This window comes from Euleptes europaea, chromosome 9, assembly GCF_029931775.1.
Source record: "Euleptes europaea isolate rEulEur1 chromosome 9, rEulEur1.hap1, whole genome shotgun sequence".
NCBI classification, from domain to species: Eukaryota; Metazoa; Chordata; class Lepidosauria; order Squamata; family Sphaerodactylidae; genus Euleptes; species Euleptes europaea.
Window position 1 is genome coordinate 2611473 of NC_079320.1, and position 15450 is coordinate 2626922.

Sequence of the window (15450 nt, forward strand, 5' to 3'; positions counted from 1 at the left end):
CTGCTACGGTTTATACCCATTGTGGCTTCTGATCCATCTTCGAGGGCAGCCCCACATAGAGTGTTATGCAGTAGCCAAGCTAAAAAGGCATGGCACATGTATGCCTATGGCAAGGTCTGCTTTCTTCAAGACAGTTGGCAAAAAAGCCTGCGTTCCAAGCAACAGCTGACATTTACCTCTGGACAAACAAACATGGGGTCCAGAAGTACCCTCTTAGCTGCACGCCTGATCTTCCCAGGAGATCGTAACACTACGCAGAACCAATCGAAGTTCCTGGATCAGCCTTTGTCCCCACCCAGAGCGCCTCCATCTGTTTATCTGCATTAAGTTTCAGTTTATTTTATTTTTTTTCTAAAAAAAACCCCGCTTCTAGTCCTTTGCCGAATCCAGACATTGCCTCAGCAATTCTACAGTCTCCCTGGATTTTGACAGAGGGGAGAGAACCAAAATTGCATGCCATCTGCACATTGGTGAAGATAATCCAGATTTCTGAAATGAGCTTCATGCAGATGTCACACAGAATCAAGAATAAAACCTTTGCAGCACCCTACCAACTACGGGGTCAAACAAGAGGCCCCAAGCACCCCCTTCTGGTGCGTATCTTCCAGGAAGGAATGAAGCCAGAGATGCACAGATCCTCACAAGTACGTTGGTACTAGGAAGCCCAGGAGGATACGGTGGTTGTCGAGAACCAGTGATGTAGGACAAGCAAACACACAATCCCACTGAGTCCTGACTGAAGGGAATCAGGGCCATGGCTTAGTGGGACAGCATCTGCTTGGCACACAGAAGGTCCCAGGTCCAGTCCCCGGCATCCCCAGTTAAAAGGCTCAGGGAGTCGGTGATGTGAAAGATCCCAACCTGAAACCCTGGAGAGCAGCAAACAGTCAAAACAGAATACTGACCATGAAAGAACAATGACAGTATGAGGCAGGTTCAGTTTCTAGGCTCAATTTAATGTATTAGCTATCACATACGAAGCCCTTCATGGCTTCAAACCCTCAGTTCTGTAAGACTCTCTTCCCCTATGATCCGCAGGTTTGCTCAGCCAAGCAACGCCTTCTGCAGGTGCCAACCTGCAAATGGGCAAAATCAACCACTGCCCATACCCATGCCTTTTCTGTTGTTTCCCCCACCCACCTTGGGGAACGGCCTGCCTGGGGTCAGGAAGGCTCCCATTCTCATGGCTTTCCACAAATTATGGAAAAGTGAATTATTGAAGGGAGCTTTTCTACGCGGGCAACAGAGCTGGACTGTTGCAAAAGGCTTCACAGAGTTACTTGGAGAAATTATTGGGGACTGTGGTCTGTAGTACTGTGTACAGCTTGGTGTAAATTTGATCCTACTATGTAACCTTGCAGCATTTTATGTGTCATGTTAACACCTACGCTTTGCTTAAATTCTTTTTAGATTTCTGGTTGGTTCCACAAACCAAATCCTATTTCATTGTTGACTGGATGTCCCATCCTATTAAGTGTATTGACTCACTCTGTGTAATCCCAGTGAGAACGACAGACTAATATAAGTAAATGTGGGTATTTAGAGTCATTTGGAAACAGTGCTGGACTTCAATACACACAAAGCTGCCTTATACTGAACCAAGCGATCATTCCATTAAGGTCCATCTTGTCTACTCCAACTGGCAGTGGCTTTCCAGGGTCTCAGGCAGAGGCCTTTCCCGTCACCTCCGACCCGGTTCTTTTTAACCAGAGATGCCAGGGATGGAACCTGGGACCTTCTGCATGCCAAGCAGATGCTCTGCCACTGAGCCACGGCCCTGAGGGCAGGTAGGCCAGCCAACCTTTTTGTGGGCTTGTCACTCCTGGAGACCTCATGAGCACTTTGATGCCGTAGACATGACCTCTGCTCGTGGCCCATGGTACCTGCGTTGTGTAGGCCGATTGGGATAGAGTATGTGCATGTTCACACGGACTGTGGGGTTTCACCAGCTGCCAGAGAGATGGGTCCAGACTGGAACCAGAACATGACAAAGGCCTCATATCTCTAGCCAACTTGTGCCATGAAGCTCGCTGGGTGATCTTGGGCCAGTCACACTCTTTCAGCCTAGCCTACCTCGCAGGGTTGTTGTGAGGGCAAAATGGAAGAGAGGAGAAGGATATAAGCCACTTTAGGTCTCCATTGGGGAGAAAGGCAGAATACAAATGTACTAAGTAATAATTTCGTCGAGTGATAGATGAGGCAATGTCCTTTTACAGTATGAGGATCTACTGCTCAGGAAGGGCTGCTTCACCCTGGCCAGCATTAGGACCACCCCAGCTGCTCATCAGGATTTGACCTTGCAGAGGAAGCCATAAAGAACACCCCCCTGCTGTCATTCCCTGCCGTGAGTCCTAAGCAAAAGCCTGACAAGATTAAACAGAGGCCCAGAGATGGAGGGAGCTGTCATTACAATAGAAAAACAGCCATTGAGGGCCATCGGCTCCAGCTTCCACCAGAGATGCCACGCTGGCATTGAGAGATAAGACTGGTGCCCAGGAGACGGCGGGAGAGGAAACAAAAAGATGCACCGCTCCCAGGGTAAGCAGAGGCGCATCAGATGGAATCTCATTTCCAACATGTGAAAAGCTCAGCCGTCTCCTGCTTTGGGAGGGGAACATTAATCTCTCCTGGCAACAGTTTTGTCCCATGGAAACTTGCTGATACAAAAGGGCCTGGGGGTGTGTGTTGCTTTCGAGCACAAAAAGAGAGGCCGTTCTGTGGCATGAGAGAGGGTACACCGGTTTGCCGCAGAAGGAGCTTTTGGGCAAAGATGGCCCACTTTGAAGAGCAGGGGCCACTGGGGGAATGAAAGGGGGCAGTTGTGAATTTCCTGCATTGTTTGGGGGGGTTGGACTACGTGACCCTTGAGGTCCCTTCCAGTTCTACGTTTCTATGGTGAGAATCATGAAGGCTTCCTGGAAACCAGCAGAGAAATTGGTAGGGGATCACAGGCGCACAGGAACACTGGAGTCCCTGGCTACCCCTCTCTTGATCTCTCCCCAGCAGGCCATTATCTCTGTTTCTTGCCCCCCCTCCCTCTAGGGACAGTTACCCACTGAAGGAGAAAACGGTACCCAATGGGGGTGGATGGGAGAGGCAGCCAAGGGCTTCAGCCACAGGCAAGCAAAGTCAAGTGTCAAAGGGAAGCAGATGCCACAAAAACCCTCAGCTCCCCTCCCCAAAGCTGATTCGGGGCACACTCCTGACGGCCCACCCCTAAAATCAAAGAACTGGGTGGAAAATATCCCTGCATATTTGACAGGCAGAGAATGACAGCTGGCTTGGTTGGCTTTTTTTTGCATACAAAACCCCTGTAGGCTTGGATGAGAAGGAAGCCCTAATTGCTGGCGGGAGAACGATGCAGCTGCAGCTCTTCTTTTCTGAGCTCCGGGCGGAGGGGAGGGGTCGTACCCAGGGTCAGCTCTGGCTCCAGAGACCTCAACAGCATGACGGGATCCGTCCTGCAACAGCACAACCATCCCAGGGAGCTGCTTTCCCCTCAACGGGGCTCTATAAAAGGGCCTACACACCAATGCGTCTGTTTAGAGAAAGTAATATGTCACCCACATTACTTCACCAGGGGTGATTCTAGGGGTGCCTGACAGGCGGCAACTGACCCCTAAGTAAAGAGATCAGCGAATTACACATGTGTGCATGCCCACACACACAGAAACAAAGAGCTGGAAGGGACCTCAAGGGTCATCTAGTCCAACCCCCAACACAACGCAGGAAATTCACAATTACCTTCCCCCTCCCCACTCTTCCCTGCTCTATGCCCAGAGGGAGAAGAAAAAAACCCTCCAGGATCCCTGGTCAATTTGACCTGGAGGAAAACTCTTTCCTGACCCCAAAGTGGCTACTGGCATTACCCCAGGCATGCAAGAAAGGGCCACAAGAGCCGAGACTCATCCAGAAGCTAGAAAGAGCACAGTGGCAGAACGGCTCCCCCAGCTATTGTGTTTTTACCCTGCCAAAGAGGTCAGAGCAACATAGGCGGTTCTCCTCTTTCTGTATTTTACCCTCACAACAACCCTGTGAGGTAGGTTAGGCTAAGAGAGAAGCTGGACCAAGAAGTGGTCTCCCATCCAAATACTTACCAGGGCCAGCTCTGCTTAGCTTCCAAGATCTGATGAGAGCAAATGGTTGCACCCAAATCCATGAAGGACAGCAGAACAAATATCAACAGCTGGTGCCCAAGGAGGCAAGAGGAGAGAAGGTTGGGAACCCCCAGGTGGAGTGTGGAGATCCCCTGGAATTACAACTCCTCTCCAGACAACACAGGTCAGTTCACCTGTCTGCTTTGGAAGGGAAGACTCTATGGTATTATACCCCACTGAGGCCCCTCCCTTCCACAAAGCCCACCCTCTCCTGGTCCCACCATTACATCTCCAGGAACGTCCCAACCTGGAGCTGGCAACACCCCTAGTGCTTGTAGAAAAATGTTAAGAGAAGATGCAATAAAATGGTAAATGGGAAGAATGGGGTGGGTCTCCGTCACTGGCCCCAGTCGCAAGACAACCTGGCCTCAAAACTGTAGAGAGAAAGGCAGAGAGCCAGCGTGGTACAGTGTTAGACTAGATTCTAGGAGACCCAGGTTCGAATCCCCACTCTGCCATGGAAGCTGGCTGGGTGACCTTGGGCCTGTCACCCTGCCTCAGCCTAACCTACCTCACAGGGTTGCTGTGAGGATAAAATGGAGGGGAGGAGAATGATATAAGCTGTCTTGAGAAAGGAGGGATATAAATGAAGTTGTTTTTTTTTTTAAGTGCCCAGGCTACCATGAAGGTAATCGGAAAAATCTGCCACCCAGAAGCCTCAACACCAGAATTCGCTATCTAAATCTTCTGACTGGGTGGGGGGGGGGGGGAGAGAGAGATCCAAATAACTTCACAGTTCAGCCGCTCTGCTTTCAATCAGCCATTCCTGACAATGTACCTCTCTGCTTTTTGGACACATTTCCCCTCGACATGGAAATTGCTGCTAGCTTAGATGCCATCCAGAAAGGGCACTGCACAGAAACAGTTGCACTAGCAACAGCTTGGTTCTATCAACAGCCATTCACCATGACAGTCATGGTGGAACCTCCAAGCTCAGAGGTAGTATACCTTTGAGCAACCAGATGGGTGGAACAACTAGGAAGGGTCACTACCCTCCTACTCATCTCGTGGGACACTGTCAGAAGCAGAACGTTGGGTTTGTGGGGGGGCTCCGCCTGGGTAGCTGGGCAGCCCTTATGTTGGGGGGAGGTCAGTTCGGGAGGAGAAAGGGTTGTGAACGTGGCAGCCGCCGCCGCCTACGGAATAACCCTGCTGTGACATAAATGGAGGAATAGCCAGAGACCACGCTGGATGCTCAGGTCGCTATGGTGACAAGCATCCAGATAACCACTCGGGTACCGCCCTGGTCCCAACTCACCCTTGTTTGCCGTAGCCATTTCCCCCACCGACAGTCGCTGCTCCGGTGCCGCGTAGAACTTCTGCTGGATCAGCAAGAGGCCATCCTCGATGGAGATGCAGCCGGCTGCCTTCGAGAGCAAGGAGATGCGAAAAAAGGGGGAAGAGAAAAATAAGGAGCCGCGGTTAAGACTTTCTAAGCAGGAGCCGAATCTCGCCAGCGTCCCTAGTCTCCTGGATGGGGAGTGCCCCGTCCGAGAGGCTCCCAGACACTCCCCCTGGGTCCTAAGGGCCGACATGTCCTCAGCCTTGTGAATATTTTAGGGAAAGTGGCGGCTTGGAGGAATTGCTGTTAGTCTTTAAGGAGCCACTGGACCTGTGGTTGGTTTTGCTTCAATAGGCTAACACAACTGGACTTTCGGAAATTGCTCGCAGGAGAACTTTTTGAAACACACGCAGGGTCTTTTCTTTCCCCCTTGAAGAAACTGCTGTAGCCTGGGATAAGAGGCAGCTGCTGATTCGGGGCATTGTTAAGGGTGTCAGCAGGGAAGATGGGGTTATTTTGAGCTGCGGCCTAGTTCTTGGTGCAGAGTGGTAAGGTGCAGTACAGCAGTCCAAGCTCTGCTCACGACCTGAGTTCGATCCTGACGGAAGTTGGTTTCAGGTAGCCGGCTCAAGGTTGACTCAGCCTTCCATCCTTCCGAGGTCAGGAAAATGAGTACCCAGCTTGCTGGGGGTAAAGGGGTAACTGGGGAAGGAACTGGCAAACCACCCCATAAACAAAGTCTGCCTAGTAAACATCGGGATGTGACGTCACCCCATGGATCAGGAATGACTCTGTGCTTGCACAGAGGACCTTTACCTTTACATAGTTCTTGATGGTCAGCTTGGGTCTGGACTTTCCCACTTTCCACTGTGGGTAGAGGGTCAACACAATGGAACATATCCTCATTTAAAAAAAAAAAAAAAAAACCTTGCAGTTAGAAAATTAGCCCATCAGGGGAGCTTAGAGGAGCTTTCGGTCATGCTAGTACCACCTACAATCCAGAAGCACAGCCCAGACATATGCCAAACCAATGTGCCTTTTTTTGCTATGTGTGGGTGCGGGGGAGTATGGATGAATTTATACTGTTCGGGGAGGAATCGGAACCTTGGCTTACCTGTGAAGGTTCCTTCTACCCTGATGGAGGAGGACACCTGTATCAGCGGGTGTTTACCTTCCTATGCTCAGGGAGAGGCAGGATCTAAAATCTTTCTTCCTGTCCCCTGGGCTAGGACCGCCCACTGATTTCCAGTTCGAGGACTTCCAAAGCAGTTAATTAACTAACTATATATAAATTTTTTTTGAATAAGGAAGAAAAGTCTCTGGAACGACAAAAACTAGAGACAGTAATTAGTAACAGTAACAACCATTTGACAACAATGGGGAAAGAGGAAGAAGGGAATTGACTTCTTCCTTCTGTAGTCATGTAGAGTTCCGTTCTTTAGCGTAGATCTTATCACCGATGCTAGTCTTCGCCCCAGGCGGGCAAGATGTCCTCCAGGGTAGAAGAAACCTTCACAGGTAAGTCAAGGTTCCGTTCTCCCCCTGATCTTGGAGGACATCTGTATCAGCGGGGTGTTCAAAAGCTGAGTTCATTGCGTGGGATCCAGAATTACTCATCTGAAGCCACGGAGGACTCTTCTCCCGAAGGTTGCATCGGCTGACGCGAACGAATCTATCTTATAATGCCTAACAAATGTGGACCAGGTCGCAGCCTTGCAAATTTCCTCCACGGATGCTTGTCTATCAAAGGCTGCTGATGTAGCTGCACTGCGCACTGAATGTGCCGTAATTCCCAACGGCACCGGAATCTTGCAGTATTGATAGCAGACGTAAATGCACTGGCGAATGCACTTGCTGATAGACGAATTAGACATCTTACATCCTTTATTGGGTGGAGAGACCAATGTGAATAGGGATTCAGAATGACAAAAGGACTCTGTCCTACGCAGATAGATACTTCTCTTTTCATATCTAGGGGGTTCCAGCTTTTTTCCTTTGGATGAGATGGTCTGGGACAAAATGAAGGTAGGTGAAGTACCTGCTGCTTATGGAACTTGGGGTTTACCATAGGTTTGAAGGTTGGATCGGTACATAGGACAACCTTGTCGGCGTGGAACACACATAAACTCTTTCTGGCTGAAAGTGCACTTAGCTCTGAAACCCCCCTAGCCGAGGTTACCGCTACTAGGACAGGGCTTTCATCCTAAGATGGCTCAAGGACGCTTCTTCAAGTGGCTCAAACGGAGGTTTTGTCAAGGCCTGGAGAACTATGTGCAATCGCCAAGTGGGAAAGCGATGAATTACTGGGCTGGTCGTGGGCGAAACGGCCTTAAGGAATGTAGACACGTGGGGATGCCTAGTGATTAGGAAACCATCCAACTGAGAGATCACCGTCGCTATCGCTGCTACCTGCCTGTGTAGGGTAGAAGCTTTTAGATTTTGTGCTACACCTTCCTGGAGAAACTCCAGAAGATCACTAGTAGAGAGGGACAATGGTTCTATACCTTTCCGGCTACACCACCACGCGAAGGACTTCCATGAGAAATTGTAAATCTTTCTGGTGGACACTCTTCTAGCCTCTAGCATGGTATCCACGACCCTCTGAGAGTATCCCAGGTCTAACAGCCTCTTCCTTTCAAGACCCAGGCAGTCAGTTTTAACCAAGCTGGATCCGGGTGAAGTAGAGGTCCCTGTTGTAGGAGGTCCTGAACTGCTGGAAGAGGCCATGGCTCCTGAACTGACAGTTCTACCAATGCAGGAAACCAAGGTCTTCGTAGCCAATGAGGGGCAATCAGGATCACGTATGCCTCCTCTTGACGAATCTTTTGAAGAACACTGGAGAGAATTGGGAGAGGAGGAAAGGCGTACAACAGACCTTGAGGCCATGGGGACTCCAGGGCATCCACCGCCTCGGCCCTCTGATGGTAAAATCTCGACAGAAACTTTGGTGTTTGGTGATTCTTGTGCGAGGCAAATAGGTCTACGAGAGGTTGCCCGAACCTTTCCACTATCTGCAGGAAGATCTCTCTTCAGTGCCCATTCTGCTTCGTCTACTTGTTGACAGCTGAGCCAGTCTGCTTGTGTGTTCATTTCTCCCTTGATATGCTCTGCCCTGAGCAAGGCCAGATGTTTTTCTGCCCAGCTTAGTATGGCCACCGCCTCTGCATGCACGGAGGAGGAACGAGACCCTCCTTCCTTGTTGATGTGGATCTTTGCCGATATGTTGTCCGTTCTCAGCAAGACGTGATGATTTACTATGAATGGCTATAACTCTAGAAGGGCTTTTCTGATGGCTCGAAGTTCCAACCTGTTTATATGCATCTTCCTTTCCGACTGGTTCCAGCGACCCTGAGTGATGTGGTGATGAAAGGTTGCTCTCCATCCTTCCAGACTGGCGTCTGTAAAAATCTGAGTTGTGAAGGTTGGAAGATAAGTCTGTCCCTTGGATAGGTTGGATGCAATCGTCCACCATTTGAGGCTGACTCTCGCTGGACGAGAGATGGTGACGCGGACATCCCTCTTTTAGATTATCTGTAACTGAAAGGGCTTCAGAAACAGTTGTAGTCCCCGCATGTGAAAGCGTGCCCATGGCACTGATCCGAAGCAGGCCACCATGAGGCCCTGAAGTCTGACTAAGGTGAACAGGCCTATTGACTTGGTTAAGATGGCTTTTCTCACTAGAGCTGAGATGGTGGAGATCTTGTCCGGTGGAGGGAAAATCATGTTTCGATTCATGTCGATAATTACCCCCAGGTGGGTAATCATTCTCGATGGGCAAAGTTTGCTCTTGTTCAAATTTACAAGGAACCCATGGCTCTCCAGAGTTCGAAGTACGACATTGGTGTGTCTGACTGACAGCTGTTCTGACGGGGCGCTCACCAGGATGTTGTTGAGATAGGGGAATATGTGTATCCCCTTCTCTCTCAGGAGTGCCATGAGAGTCACCAGCACCTTCGTGAAGACCCGGGGGGCTGAAGTGAGCCAGAAGGGGAGGGCCCGAAATTGAACATTTTGATTGTGAGCAAATCGCAAGAACCTGAGGTGTCCTGACTGAATCAGAATCTGCAAATACGCTTCGGTCAGATCTATGGATGTCAGGTATGACTGTGGGCGTAGTGCTTCGATGATCGAGCGAAGTGTTTCCATCCAGAAGCGTTTGAACTGAATGAACTTGTTGACGTGTTTTAAGTTCAAAATGGCTTGCCAATCTCTATTTCTTTTTGGCACACTGAAGAATATGGAGTATACCCCTGTGCGCTGCTCCAAGGGTGGCACTGGTTCGATCGCCCTGATTTCCAGAAGATGATATATGGCTGATTGTGTTCTTAACATTTTGTCTGGCTTCGATGAAGTGGGGGAAACTATGAATCGGTCTGATGGAATCTTCCAAAATTCCAGAGAGTAACCCTCGTGGAGTATTCTCTGGACCCAAGAGTCCGGTTGAATCAGGTCTCAAACTCTTGCGAAGAACCGAAGTCTCCCCGCCCCCGCCCCCCCAGACTGAATAGGTAGTCATTACTTTCCTGGCTTATCGGAGAATCTGCCAGGTTAATCTGAGTTCTGGTGGAACTGGGAACCCTTGTTGAACCTGACGTTCTTTCAGAAGGAGCCCCTTCCCGAAGACCAGTTGCCTCTTCCGCCGTCCCCTCTAGGTAGGGCCAGGGTGTGCAATGATTGAAAGGGACGAAAGGAAGATTGGTAAGGGGCTTTTCCTTCTTTCCGGATAAACTTAGGCATAGCCTTTTTCTTATCTTTAGTTTCAACTAAGATGTCATCAAGTCTGGAACCAAATAGGTGTCCCTCCTTCAAAGGGATATCCCAGCAGGATAGCCTTTGAACCATAGTCAGCTGACCAAGCCCTAAGCCAAAGAGCTCTCCTAGAAACCGCAGAGGCCGCAAGAGCTCTGGCCGACAGCATCATGGAATCTAAGGTAGCATCAGCGAGAAAGTTCATAGCTCTTGATACACGATGCAGACCATGCAGAACTCTCTTGTTGTCCCGTGAAACCAAATCGATTAGTTTTCTGACCCACATTATAGACGCTCTAGTGACTAAGGCCGCAGTGGCTGACGCTTGAATTGATAAAGCAGAGGCCTCATGGGCTCTCTTACCAGCGTAGTCCGCCTTTCTATCTAATGGGTCTCTAATATTCCCAGCCCCGTCCTTAGACCTGCAGACTGGAGGGCAGCCACAGGGGCTTCAACTAGAGGAGTCTGTAGGACTCATAGCCCTTGGCTCTAGAGGGTACATTTTTTTTAACTGCAGCTGGAAACTGCTTATTATCGAGAGGCTTATCCCATTCATCTTTTAGCAAATCCTCAAAATATTCTGGAAATGGCACTGTCTTAGAATGAGTTTTAATTCTGGCAAAAACCTCTTTGGTGCCTCTAAACTTAGATTTGCTCTTAGCTGCCTCCATCTCTTCATCTTCATGAAGATCTAGTGCAGCCATAACTTTAGCCAGCAGGGCCTGATAATCCTCTCCAGCAAACAGACGAGACTGTTGGTCTTGGCCCTGGGGATCCTTTCCTTCATTCTCTTCTCCAGAAGAGAACTCCCCTTCTTCTCTTTCACTATCAGAGGAGGGGGGTGGGGATCTGCCTCTGCTTGTTGAATGTAATGGAGCCTTCCTGGCCGCCTTAGTAAACCAGGCACGGCCAGTCTCACTCGCCTCCCCTTCCATATCCATTGCAGAATGGGAAGAAAAAATGGTCGCCGGGGAGGAAGCCCAGGAACTAGGCAAGTTTCTGTTGACTGGCTCACTAAAGCAGGCAAACTCCTCTCTGAGGGCTTGTCTCATTAGGTCTAACATACTGCGTTCACCCACACTTCCCGACTGAAGGGGCAAAGAAAAGGCTTCTGCATTACCGGAATGGGTCCCTGTCGCTGGATGGCCACTGGAGCCGGCAGTACAGGGGCCAGTCTCGCCCTCGTAACCCTTAGGGGCCGAACGGGGAGTTGCAGCGGCCATATTGTCTTCCCGCGCCTTTTTCGCCACCGCTTACGCGCGGCCACGCCTGCATTTGAGTCTCCCAGCCTGATCGTCTTCGCCGCGGCTCTTTGAAGCCCAATCTTGGTCAGGGCGGCTCTTTGAAGCCCGATCCCCTTCAGTGCAGCTCTTTGAAGCCCAATCTTCTTCGCCGCGGCTTTTCGTCGGGCGATCCTCCTCGCAGCAATTTTTTTGCGGCCGGGGCCAATCGGAGCAAGAGGAGCCCAGCGACTTGTTCTTCGTTCCCCGACATAAGCTCTTCGCTCCCTCTCTCACTCTCAGTCGCCATAGCCTCCAGCAGGGAGGGTGGGGAAGGGAGAAGGTAAGAGGGGGGGGGGCAAAGATTAAAGATTAAGAGGAGGGCTGCTGAGACTAAACAAAAGAATAACAGAATAATAGAATATTAAAAGAAATAAGTAGGAAAAATTCCAAGAAGAAAAAGAAGTTTGCTAAGAGCTAACGACTAACACTGCTACTCCCTCTGAGGCAGGAGGAGAACTGGAAATCAGTGGGTGGTCCTAGCCCAGGGGACAGGAAGAAAGATTTTAGATCCTGCCTCTCCCTGAGCATAGGATGGAAAGCACCCCGCTGATACAGATGTCCTCTGAGATCAGGGGGAGAACACTCTAGCTTAGCACATAGAACTGCCCCTCATAAACACGCATGAAGCTGCCTTATACTAAAATCAAGGTCAGGATTGTCTACTCGGACTGGCAGCAGCTCTCCAGGGTCTCAGGCAGAAATGAGTCTTTCACATCCCCTACTGCCTGGTCTTTTTAGCTGGAGATGCCAGTGATTGAACCGGGGACCTTCCGCATGCCAAGCAGCAGCTCTACCACTGAGCCATGCCCCCCACCAAAGACACCAGGGCAGCACAGTTAACAGCGATGCCATCACTTCTCACCAACGAACTACCCAAGTCTGGGAAGGGAAGATCGGATGCCACTGATGCTCAGATGATCGGATGCCACTGTGAGGCATCATTCTTTGTGTAAAACTTTCACTTTGAAAGAAGTATTCCCATCTTTGGCAGAACTTTAGATAGTTTTACTTTTTTGCAACTCTGACATTTGAAGCTGCCTTCTACTGAGCCAGGCCACCTGGCTGATCCCAGCTCAGGACCATTTTCTCTTGTCAATTCCAGCTCTCCAGGGACTCATGCAGAGAACAGGCTTTCCCCCTCCCCAGCAACTCAAGCTGCCTTCAGAGCACTGGTCAATCTCACCAAGTATTGCCTCCCCTGGTAGGGTCTTCCCAAGCATTGATATCAGAGATCCTTTAATTGAATCCCTTAACTGCCCTGACCTGGATAGCCCGGTCTTCCCAGATCTCAGAAGCTAAGCAGGGCCAGTCCTGACTAGTATTTGGATGGAAGACCTCCAAGGAATACCAGGAGCATGACGCGGAGGAAGGCAATGGCAAAACACCTCTGAAGTGCCTTGCCTTGAAAACCCTATGGGATCATAAGCACAGAGACAGACACGGTGGCACTGGGACCTTCTGCAACGAGCAGATGGTGCGTCATGGCTGCAACATAGAGTCATAGATTCTATGTTGCAGCCATGACGCACCATCAATACTCTTGACACACAAGCAGAACTCGATGCAAAACTCAACGGCCCACCACATTATAAACGTTCACGCGCACCACCCTCGGCCTCCAACCAAGATGGCCCCATCCCTGAAGCAATTTGCACACATATTCCCCTGCTCCGACTCAGATGCCAGACTCAACGGAAGGTGTTTCTGTGTGCCCCACCAACATCCCAGAAACAAGGATTTCATTAGCACCTCTCCTGGCCCTGTTTCTCTGGAGCCCCATGGCACTAGATGCATTGCACAAGATGTCCCAACAAGTCTTTAGTGTCAACTGCCATGGGATGTGTCAGAAATAAAAATAGAGGCCTGGCTGACGTTTCCAGCTCCTCCTGTTTCTGGCCAACTAAGATTATGATTTTCTTGTGCAATCCCATTTGAGTTGATTTTTTTTTTTTAAATCAAGCAACAAGAGAAATGTGAAGGATCAAGACCAGGAGGAAAAACAAAACCAGAGAAAGGAGGGAGGGAGGAATCCAGACCAAGAACATCAGTGGAAACCCCTCCCCCACCAGCCCAGCTGTCACACGCAACAGGGCTCTCGGATCAAGGTCAAGCAGCCTTCCCCTTGGAATAAACTAAGGATCCCACGACCTTCACATATCCAATTTATTTTGTTTTTTCAACAGAAGATCCTGAGAAGTAATTCCTTATTTCCCTTTTTTTTTTTTGGGGGGGGGGGAGAAACTGATTAATATCCCCCCTACCTTTAGAAGGAGATTGAGACTAGGAAGGGCAGCCATGAAGGAGCTAGAAAATATTTTGAAGTGTAAGGATGTCACTGGCCACCAAAACTAGATTAATTCATGCCATCCTATTCCCTATTACTATGTATGGGTGCGAAAGCTGGACAGTGAAGAAAGCTGATAGGAAGAAAATAGATTCCTTTGAAATGTGGTGTTGGAGGAGAGGGTTACGGATTCCGTGGACGGCCAAAAAATATATATCAGTGGGTTATAGGTCAAATCAAGCCTGAACTGACCCTAGAAGCTAAAATGAATAAACTGAGGCTATCGTATTTTGGTCACGCCATGAGACGACAAGAGTCACTGGAAAAGACAGTCATGCTAGGAAAAGTTGGGGGCAGCAGGAAAAGAGGAAGACCCAACAAGAGATGGATTGACTCAATAAAGGAAGCCACAGCCTTCAATGTGCAAGATCTGAGCAAGGCTGTCAAAGACAAGACATTTTGGAGGACTTTCATTCATAGGGTCGCCATGAGTCGGAAGCGACTTGACGGCACTTAACACACACACACCTTTAGTAAGCCTGGCCTCAATGGCCGAGGATAGCCTAACCTTGGCAGATCTTGGAAGCTAAGCAGGGTCAGCCCTGGTTAGTACTTGGATGGGAGACCACCAAGGAAGTCCAGGGTTGCTACACAGAGGCAGGCAGTGGCAAACCACCAGTGTTCGTCTCATGCCTTGAAAATCCTACGGGGTCACCATAAGTTGGCTGTAACTTGATAGCACTTCCCACACATACACTTTTAGCATGCTCTCAAACAGAAAATAATTGAACCAGTTCCCAGTTCTCTGCTTACCTGGCCTAACACCTGTTTATCTTGAATCAACAAGGTACTGGGGGAGTTCCCACACCAGTGGGGGCATCCTAGGCTTTGCTTTCCATCCACACAGTATACTACTAAGCAGCTTTAACTGATCAACTGCAAAAATTCAAGCGAGGTCGAACCTCAATCCTAAATTTACATTTAAAGTAGCTTGATGGTCTGATTCAGTATAAGGCAGCTTCCTGTGCGTTCACTTAGGAAAATAAGAAGAGCCCTTCTGGGTCACATGAACTGCCTTCTACTGAGTCAGATCTTTGGTCCATCCAAGTAAGTATTGTCTACTCAGACTGGCAGCGGCTCTCCAGAGTCTCAGGTGGAGGTTTTTCACATCACCTGCTGCCTGGTCCTTTTTGTAATGTGAGATGCCAGGGATTGAACCTGGGACCTACTGCATGCCAAGCAGAGGCTCTTCCACTGAGCCACACCCCCTTCCCAGCCCTGCCAGATCAGACCTGTGGTCTATCTAGTCCAGCATCCTGTCTCACACAGTGGCCAATCAGTTCCTCTGGAGGCCCAACAACAGGGCATAGAGGCTTTCTTCCCTTGATATTGCCTCCTGGCATTAGGATTCAGAGGCTGACTGCCTCTGAATGCAGAGGTTCCCTTTAGTCACCATGGCTAGTAGCCACTGATAGACCTCTCCTCTATGAATCTGTCTAATCTCCTTTTAAAGCCATCTATGCCTGTGACCACCACTACGTCCCCTGGCAGCAAATTCCACATTTTAATCACTTGCTGTGTAAAGAAGCATTTCCTTTTGTCTGTCCTGAATCGACTTTTCAAGACCCGAGATTCACTGCATTTTATCAGCTTCCAAGCCTATTTTGGAAGTCTCTGTAGTATGGTTTTTAACTT

General features: G+C 49.5%; 1 protein-coding gene across 2 annotated transcripts in view; it reads right to left on the bottom strand.

Annotated features, from left to right (window-relative positions):
* Positions 1 to 15450, bottom strand: part of ADISSP (adipose secreted signaling protein) — a 257887-nt gene that overhangs the window by 38993 nt on the left and 203444 nt on the right. Inside the window, exon 2 of one of the 2 annotated variants that reach the window (XM_056855232.1) lies at positions 5416 to 5452. In XM_056855232.1, the coding sequence (XP_056711210.1) occupies positions 5416 to 5434 (19 nt within the window). In that variant the 5' untranslated portion in view covers positions 5435 to 5452. Of the gene's footprint in view, positions 1 to 5415; positions 5519 to 15450 lie in introns of those variants that run through there. The other variant, XM_056855231.1, reaches the window with a different exon arrangement.